The following is a 10,021-nucleotide window of genomic DNA, read 5'->3' as shown; positions in this document are numbered from 1 at the left end:
AGCAGTGAATTTCAAACACAGATTCAACCACAAAGACCAGGGAGGTTGTCCAATGCCCTGCAAAGAAGGGCACCTAGTGGTAGATGGGTAAAAAAAAAGAAGAACCAGAATATCCCTTTGAGCATGATAAAGTTATTAATTACACTTTGGATGGGGTATCAATATACCCAGTAACTACAAAGATACAGGCATCCTTCCTAACTCAGTTGCCGGAGAGGAAGGAAACCGCTCAGGAATTTCACCATGAGGCCAATGGTGACTTTAAATCAGTTACAGTGTTTAATGGCTGTGATGGGAGGAAACCGAGGATGGATCAACAACGTTATAGTTACGCCACAATACTATCCTAAATCACAGAGTGAAAAGACTGTACAGAATATAAATATTCCAAAACAACCATCCTTTTTGCAATAGGGCACTAAAGTAAAACTGCACAAAATATGGCAAAGAAATTAACTTTAAGTCCTGAATACAAAGCGTTACGTTTGGGGCAAATCCAACACAACACATCACTGAGTACCACTCTTCATATTTTCAAGCATGGTAGTGGCCGCATCATGTTATGGGTATGCTTGTCATCGGCAAGGACTAGGGATTTTTTAGGATAAAAAGAAATGGAATAGAGCTAAGCACAGGCAAAATCCTAGAGGAAAACCTGGTTCAGTCTGCTTTCCAACAGACACTGGGAGACAAGTTCATGTTTCAGCAGGACAATAACCTAAAATACAAGGCCAAATATACACTGGAGTTGCTTACCAATATGACATTGAATGTTCCTGAGTTACAGTTACAGCCTAGTTACATTTCTGACTTAAGTTGGCTTGAAAATCCATGGCAAGACTTGATAATGTCTGTCTAGCAATGATCAACAACCAACTTGACAGACCTTGAAGAATTACAAAATAACATTGTGTAAATATTGTACAATCCAGGTGTGCAAAGTTCTTAGAGACTTACCCAGAAAGACTCACAGCTGTAATCGCTGCCAAAGGCGATTCTGACATTTATTGACTCAGGGGGTTGAATATTTATGTAATCAAGGTATATTAGTGTTTTATTTAACATTTTCAAGAAATGATTAAATTGTTTTGACAACACTATTTGTAAATGATATAGTTGATATTTTCCAGTGATGAAGACATGGATGGATGTCTCATGGTAGGGTGGGGTTAGCCCTTGATCATGACTTTCAGTTCCATTACATTACACAAAAATTGTTAATACACACCTTTATAGGGTTAGGGGGTCCCACACTGACATATTTCCATGTTACAGCGCTTGTTTATGGAAAACAGAAGGAAGACAGAGTGGACTACCTGTGCTAAATTGCTATCTGCATCTCTGAACACCGGAGACAGACACAAATGTGTTGTCACTGATAAATACTATCGGCTGCAAATGTGTTACACAGGATGCTTGTTTTGGAATATTTGTATTCTGTACAGGCTTCCTTCATTTCACTCTGTCATTTGGGGTTAGTATTGTGGAGTAACTACAGTGTTGATCTGTCCTCAGTTTTCTCTTATCACAGCTATTAAACTCTGTAACGGTTTTAAAGTCACAATTTGCCTCATGGTGAACTCCCTGAGTGGTTTCCTTCCTCTCCAGCAACTAAGTTAGGAAGGACGCCTGTATCTTTGTAGTATTGATACATCATCCAAAGTGTAATTAATAACTTCACCATGTTCAAAGGGATATTCAATGTCTGCTTTGTTTATTTTTACCCATCTACCAATAGGTGCCCTTCTTTGCAAGGCATTGGAAAATGTCCCTGGTCTTTGTGGTTGAACCTGTGTTTGAAATTCACTGCTTGACCGAGGGACCTTAAAAATAATTGTATGTGTGGGGCACAGAGATGAAGTAGTGATTCAAAAATCATGTTAAACACAATTGTTGCCCACAGAGTGAGTCCATGCAACTTATTATGTGACTTGTTTGGCAAATGTTTACCAATGAACTTATTTAGGCTTGCCATAATAAAGGGTTTGAATATTTATTGACTCCAGACATTTCATTTGTTATGTCTAAAAACATAATTCCACTTTGACATTATGGGGTATTGTGTGTAGGCCAGTGACACAAAGTCTCAATTTAATCCATTTTAAATTCAGGCTGATATGTATATATATATATATATATATATATATATATATATTACCGTTCAAAAGTTTGGGGTCACTTAGAAATGTCCTTGTTTATGAAAGTATTTTTTGTCCATTAAAATAACATTAAATTGATCAGAAATACAAAACACCAGTCTCAACGTCATGAGTGAAGAGGTGACTCCGGGATGCTGGCCTTCTAGGCAGAGTTGCAAAGAAAAAGCCATATCTCAGACTGGCCAATAAAAATAAAAGATTAAGATGGGCAAAAGAACACAGACAATGGACAGAGGAATCCCGGAGTCGCCTCTTCACTGTTGACGTTGAGACTGGTGTTTTGCGGGTACTATTTAGTGTAGCTGCCAGTTGAGGAGTTTCTCAAACTAGACACTCTAATGTATTTGTCCTCTTGCTCAGTTGTGCACCGGGGCCTCCCACTCCTCTTTCTATTCTGGTTAGAGCCAGTTTGAGTTCTATGAAGGTTGTACACAGCGTTGTACAAGATCTTCAGTTTCTTGGCAATTTCTCACATTGAATAGCCTTAATTTCTCAGAACAAAAATAGACTGACAAGTTTCAGAAGAAAGTTATTTGTTTCTGACCATTTTGAGCCTGTAATCGAACCCACAAATGCTGATGCTCCAGATACTTAACTAGTCTAAGAAGGACAGTTGTATTGCTTCTTTAAGCAGCACAACAGTTTCCAGCTGTGCTAACATAACTGCAAAAGGGTTTTCAAATGATCAATTAGCCTTTTAAAATGATAATCTTGGATTAGTTAACACAACCTTCCATTGGAACACAGGAGTGATGGTTGCTCATAATCGGCCTCTGTACCCCTATGGAGATATTCCATTAAAAATCTGCCGTTTCCATTTACAATAGTCATTTACAACATTAGCAATGTCCTCACTGTATTTTGGATCAATTTGATGTTACTTTAATGGACAAAAAATGAGCTTTTCTTTCTAAAACAAGGACATTTCTAAGTGACCCCAAACTTTTGAACGGTAGTGTACATATATATATCAGTGTTTATCAATACAAGTAGCTAATGACAAATGTTGCGCCAGGAGTTATTCTTCTACTTCCTCTTCTTTGGGATTGGTTTGGTGGATCGCATCCAACTTTTAAGGTGCATACACAGTCAAGGCATACCTACATTAAATTCTCTTCATTAGTCCTGTTCCTCTAAGAAAGTGAAATAAAGCCCTAGACACCACTTCCCTCCCTTTTCCTCCCCCCACTACACCACCCCAACCCCGTCCAGCCTCTAACCCTTCCACACAATCACTCCCTATCCACGTCATAGAGTTCACAAAATATCAACACATGCTCCACCGTTTCCTCCACTAAACACTCATCACACAGACCTGTTTCATGCCTCCCTATAATCCACAACGTGGCATTCAAACCTGTGAACCCAAACTGTAGTCTACTCCACACAACTTCCTCACCCCTACATCCCATACTCCCCACCTCTTCCTTTACTGTGCATGTGATAAAATTGCCTCCCCTTACTACTAGCATCCTACTTTCCTTGCCAAAGATCGAGCCCTTTTGCCCGGATCAAGGACTTGACTTCCCTGCGGCTCAGCGGGACCTGAATATCTACCCCCTCTCTCCTCACAGCACTGTTAGCCACCACATCTGCCTTCTCATTACCCTCCACACCCACATGGGAGGGAAGCTTACCACCACTCCCATCAACTCCACAAACACGTCTCCCATATCCGACCTGCCCGTCTTCACAATACTCAACACTGCAGCCCAATCAGAACAGATCAACACTCAGTGGTTTAACCACCTCCCACCTCCCATCTTCAACCTAAAATAATGGCCATAAACATAATCAGTTAACTGTTTACATACTCTAACATTAAAATCTGGGATATATACCCCTGCCCCCACTCATCCACTGACTGGATCCTTTGAGCCATCTGTATATATTAAAAAACGGGTGGGGGGGGGATTACCTATATATCTATATATCTCTCCACACAGTCTCACGTCCTCACCCCATTCTCTCCTGCCCTCAATCATGTCCACATCTACACTTGGTTTTGGAAACAGCCATGGAGGAACTTTCTCCAAAGCAATTGCCTGCACTGTTTCTCTCTCACCCAGTCCATATTCTACCACCTTCTGTCCGATTGTACACCCGTACGCCCTCTGCTTACCAACTCCTCACTCCCAGCATTCCCCAGTTGCCATGACTGCAGGGTGTCCTTTTGAACTCCCTTTTAACCTCGCCCAGTACGCTAATGCAAGTTTGTCCTGCCTTATCCTCAGTGGCAGTTCCCCACTGAGTTCCCCATCCACCTGCAATACCACAACAGGTGTCATCCTGAATGCACCCACACACAATCTCAGGGCCCTTGACTGTATCCCATCCAGGCACTGGAGTACAGTTCTGGATGCCGATCCATATACAAAGCACTCATAATCCAAAGATGACCTGATCAATGCCTGGTACATATACAAGAGTGTTTTTCTATCCACCCCCAATCATATCCTGCCACTGCCCTCATGAGGTTCAGCAGCTTTCTACCCTTCATTTCAATATGCTTATCACGCCTCTTACACTTAAGTCTCTCATCAAACCACATACCTAAATACTTAAACTCAGACTCCCTACCTATATCCTGACTGTATATACACTGCTCAAAAAAATAAAGGGAACACTTAAACAACACAATGTAACTCCAAGTCAATCACACTTCTGTGAAATATCAATATCAAACTGTCCACTTAGGAAGCAACACTGATTGACAATACATTTCACATGCTGTTGTGCAAATGGAATGGACAACAGGTGGAAATTATAGGCAATTAGCAAGACACCCCCAATAAAGGAGTGGTTCTGCAGTTTTTGACCACAGACCACTTCTCAGTTCCTATGCTTCCTGGCTGATGTTTTGGTCACTTTTGAATGCTGGCGGTGCTTTCACTCTAGTGGTAGCATGAGACGGAGTCGTGACAGTCTGGTGACGCCATGGAGTACGTTCTGCTGCCTGCAACATCCTCCAGCATGACCGGTTTGACTGCCATTAGGTACCGAGATGAGATCCTCAGACCCCTTGTGAGACCATATGCTGGTGAGGTTGACCCTGGGTTCCTCCTAATGCAAGACAATGCTAGACCTCATGTGGCTGGAGTGTGTCAGCAGATCCTGCAAGAGAAAAGCATTGATGCTATGGACTGGCCCGCCCGTTCCCCAGACCTGAATCCAATTGAGCACATCTGGGACATCATGTCTCGCTCCATCCACCAACGCCACGTTGCACCACAGACTGTCCAGGAGTTGGCGGATGATTTAGTCCAGGTCTGGGAGGAGATCCCTCAGGAGACCATCCGCCACCTCATCAGGAGCATGCCCAGGCATTGTAGGGAGGTCATACAGGCACGTGGAGGCCACACACACTACTGAGCCTCATTTTGACTTGTTTTAAGGACATTACATCAAAGTTGGATCAGCCTGTAGTGTGGTTTTCCACTTGAATTTTGAGTTGTCTCCAAATCCAGACCTCCATGGGTTGATAAATTTGATTTCCATTGATAATTTTTGTGTGATTTTGTTGTCAGCACATTCAACTATGTAAAGAAAAAAGTATTTAATAAGAATATTTCATTCATTCAGATCTAGGATGTGTTATTTTAGTGTTCCCTTTATTTTTTTGAGCAGTGTATTTGCAGCCTAACATCTTTAACCTTCCTTCTAGAATACACCATAAAGCAGGACTTGGCCACAGGCATCCTAAACCCCTGTATTAAAGGTCAATCTCCCACAGCTTCTCGCATCTTCCTCATCAAATATTTCACATTCCCACCTCTCTTTCCATCATCGGCATACAAGGCCAGACCCACTCCCTGTCCCTTAAATATGTCATCTATCATCAGGGTGAACAACACCGGACTAACCACACACCTCTGAGGAGTGCCATTGTTCACTTCAAACCCCATTGACAATTCTGACCCCACCCTCACCCGTATGACGCGATCGAACAGGAAGTACATGATCCAGTTATACAGATGTCCCCCAATGCCCAATGCACTCAACTTGATCCCTTGAAGTTCTTTTCTCCTCGTCCATTGTTGTTGACATTTTCTGCTGACACTGTCATGTTAGCCAGCTAGCTAGCTAGAAACGTTAGTGGATAGCATTCATAGCAGCTACCACACCGGTTTACTCGAGGAATACACTTCTTCACCAGATGATATTTAAAACAGAAAACTACAGATCATGTACAATTGTTTCTAAAGTAATGGGCTTGTTAACATGGAACCATCTTTATGAGAAATCTAATTGCAGTAAAGTTGAAAAGTTGGATGGTGTCATTCAATCAAACCAATAGGCCTACAGCACCACCTGCTGGGTTGGAGTATTACAACACGATACAATACATTTGAATTATGGTCCAGTGCTTTATTCATGGTAGTGGGTAAATCACATTTATTGTAGATAATCATGAACTATCAAGTCACTCATAAATAACAATACAATACAAATCCTCAATGCACATCAAGCATATGATTACCATTTGCTATTTCTATTAATGATGTTAATATGTTTTCTTCTGATTCTTTGGCTACTCAAAGCACGTGTACCATGAGCATATCACATTAGTGATACATTTATGATTGAAGCATATTTAAAAAATACAAGGTTGCAGAAATATTATGGTGAAAGCATGGTCAAGCACTCTTTTTATAAATTTGCTTGCAGACTTTATCCTCACAGGTGAGTTCCTATAAGAGAGAGAAACAATGCAAAACAGTTATGCCTACTAATGCTTTCTCAATGTCACCAATGTAGTTAAAACGTAGACATGAGCACATGCAAAATACCAGATAGAGCTCATTTCCTTCTATCCAGTGCGTCCACCCTCTGTTCTTCTTCTCTCCCTTCTGAACGCACACTAGTTTATCATGGTCCCAGTTGACCACCGTCTGTTATAAAACAGAGCGTTTTATCAAAATGTGCAGTGTAGACCATAACTTTCAATCACCTGGGAAGTAGCTGCAGCTGGCTTGAAATAGGCATATGGATAGCTCTGTTACATGTTGCTCTAATGAATACCACAGTTCAATAAGCAGTTAGGAGCAACATAAAAAAAAATGGTTGTAATCATCATGATAATCATGACATCAATGATAAAATACCATCACCCTTCAGATTACACGTGTTTACCTGGACTTTTCTGTTATCCATAGCTTTGGTCACCTCCTCGAACTCTTCCCCAATCTTGAATGAGACTGTATAGTTTTTGAAGGTAGTGAGTGTCTTGATGGTGAAAGAATCGCTGTCTTGTTCAATCACTTTCTGAGGCTTCAACATGTTTGCAATCTTGCGTGTTGCAAAATCAATGCCTGTAAGGAAATAAATTATGCATGTGTTACAAATACATCCAAAGAGACTGAACATTCCAATCTATTCTCAATAGGCTACTGGTGAGCTGTGGTATGAATCATAACTCCAAAGACAAGTTTTTTTTTTTTTTTACAAATTTGAATTCTTCAGAATGTCTTTCGAAAGAAGTTGACATTCATATTGTATGAAGTTATCATTCATTAGCCCGGTTGCCATCTCTTTTCAGCTATTATGTTCCACTCCTTGGCACGTCTGTTATTTGTCAAATGAGTGTTAAGGAGTGGAATGTTAGCTAAAAAGACTGCCAGGCTAAGAATTCATAGCTACTGATGAAGATAGAAGGAATTGACATCTGAAGTAATTCTGACACAGGTTCCCTCCATGTGCCCCCCCCCCCCCCCCCCCCATACATAAAAAAATGAATCATAGAGATCCAGACAATACGAATCACATACATTTTATTATCTACAACATTAAAATGTGTGTTTTGAATTATTGACAGAAAAGGGAAATGAAAATAATGAAATGTTATGGGTTTGAAAAGGTATCTAATAAATGAATCAAAGAAAATGAATTTCAGTGTAATGAAACTGCACACTGCCTGATGTCATTACCCATGAATGAATTACCAACAGCTAATGAATAATCAAGAAATAGGCCATATTAATGCAATCAAAGTCACATGCCTAAAAACATGAGAAAATGTGTGCTTCAATAAACAAGTAAAGAGAGAACTTACCAAGAGCAACCATGTAACCTTCAAAGTGTTCATTACTAGTCATGTCCCATGTGCCACTGTAGTCGATAGGCATGGTGAATCCTCGTGTGGCACTGTCAAAACTTCAATTGAAAGCAGTTGTTAAATGAACCGATTTAAAGTCTCTGGGATGTGTTGTCCTATGGCGTGTTAATATAGGGCAGGGGTCATCTTTCATAGTTGGTAGCTATTTTTGGACAATAGAGTGGAGAGAGTAGCCCAGTGGAGGGCGGAACATGACTTTTTGCACAATTATATGACGAAATAACATTTGAGATAAGCGCTTGCAAATAGAATAGGCTGTAACGCATGTACACACTCGTTGGTTGCTCTCTTTCCAACAATGTAAAGGGCCACTATAAATGAGAGTGATATGCAGTTTCATTCAAGGTCGTTAGAGCGCGCCCGCAATCAAAAACAACTATAACCCCAGTTTGTTTTTTATTTTTTACGGTAATGTTCGGTTGAGGAAATCTGATCCCTATAGGCAGGCCAGTGAAGGCCACGCATGGACACACCAGGGTATATGATGCAACGCGTGGCTGGGGGATTATTTTCACAGTAGTCAGAACTGGAAAGGATGTGTCATCAAAACCCATCACCTCTCACTTCTTTGGCAGAGTTTCTTCAAAATCGATTCTGACAATGCTACATTACGCCTTAGTATACATGGCATATCATACCAGCAGATGGCTTCCAAGGAATGAAAGGTTAAAATTGTAAGTTTTGGAGATGTAACGGTCGAGTCACAGAGCCATAGAGATTGGGTCTGAGTCTAATTTCTACCGTGTGTCTATGATAATGATAACTAGTTAGCTTTCTACTTTTGTTGTTGACTTTTGGTGTCAAACATGATCTGATGGTGATTTCTTTTTCTTTCTTTCTGTACTATTAAATGCACCATCCGAAGCTGTCAAGACTAGGCTTCACTCTATATCTGTTATCTACTTTTGTCTTTCATTTATTTTGCCTGTATTCTGCAATTCAGCTTTTAGCTGAGAATGTGTACAAAACATCCTAACTGATAATAAACCCTTGATGTATGTTTTCTATTCGTGCCTTATTCTAACTGAGCATGAATCTAACTCCAGTGTTATAAACGTTTTATTTTCAGTCAAATTATTAATGCAGTCTTTGTGGCACTAGTTCTCATCCCTCAATTGTTTGTGCTAACCAGGTAAGTAAATGCAAACGATACAATATGTCAATATTTTTCTACTAAAAGCTTCACATTTGAATTCACTTTGACTGCATGTTACATGTGTACTATGTTAAGTTTCTGATTGAGAGTTTAAATCCCTCAGGCCCAAATCCTCTAGATACTGCCAGCAGCCTCTTCTGAACAATCTCACTGCCTTCATTATCATGTCCTTCATGGCAACAGGTAGGCTAGAGAACATCTACTCATAAGTATAGAGGGTTGTACATCCTGTTTTGTAAATGTGTCTTGGCAACTATTTCTAATAGTTTTAATGGGGTGTGCTCCTCGCAATTGTTTGACTTTTGTGAAAGGCCATGTTTGATCATGTTATTTTAGCCAAGATCATACGTTGATTTGATTATGATGAAAGACAGATGGCAGTAGAAATGCGCTTGATTCATTCCCATCTTCCCCACAGCTTAATCTGATTTGGATATTGCGTCTCATTGCAACAATGTAAATGTATGTATGGAGTATGTATACATATTTTAGTTATTGGAAACCACTTATCACACATCTACAAATGGTAGGAGACACAGGTTCATTCGAACCGGTTTGACTGTTGAAACTCTGCCTCCTGACTAGGTTTTG

The 10,021-nt window shown here is 40.4% G+C and overlaps 1 protein-coding gene across 1 annotated transcript; it reads right to left on the bottom strand.

Annotated features, from left to right (window-relative positions):
- Positions 1–6,506: 6,506 nt before the first annotated feature.
- LOC109890876 (retinoid-binding protein 7-like) lies at positions 6,507–8,370 on the bottom strand. The gene is made up of 4 exons (XM_020482972.2): positions 8,212–8,370; positions 7,293–7,471; positions 6,950–7,051; positions 6,507–6,850 (listed from the first exon to the last, which is right to left on the bottom strand). Exons 1-4 carry the CDS (start codon positions 8,282–8,284, stop codon positions 6,797–6,799), a joined length of 408 nt encoding a protein of 135 aa, XP_020338561.1. The 5' UTR covers positions 8,285–8,370; the 3' UTR covers positions 6,507–6,796.
- Positions 8,371–10,021: the final 1,651 nt, after the last annotated feature.

Source organism: Oncorhynchus kisutch, linkage group LG5 (genome assembly GCF_002021735.2).
Source record: "Oncorhynchus kisutch isolate 150728-3 linkage group LG5, Okis_V2, whole genome shotgun sequence".
Classification (NCBI taxonomy): Eukaryota; Metazoa; Chordata; class Actinopteri; order Salmoniformes; family Salmonidae; genus Oncorhynchus; species Oncorhynchus kisutch.
Note: the sequence above shows the minus strand (reverse complement) of the source record. Positions and strands in the feature narration are given on the sequence as shown.

Excerpts from the sequence above, each read along its gene's own strand:
- LOC109890876 (XM_020482972.2), bottom strand. The coding sequence starts at position 8,284 with ATGCCTATCGACTACAGTGGCACATGGGACATGACTAGTAATGAACAC. Across the intron at positions 7,472-8,211 it reads AGGTTACATGGTTGCTCTTG|GCATTGATTTTGCAACACGC; the intron begins GTAAGTTCTCTC and ends ATTTCCTTACAG. Across the intron at positions 6,851-6,949 it reads AAGGAAATGAGCTCTATCTG|GAACTCACCTGTGAGGATAA; the intron begins GTATTTTGCATG and ends TCTCTCTTATAG.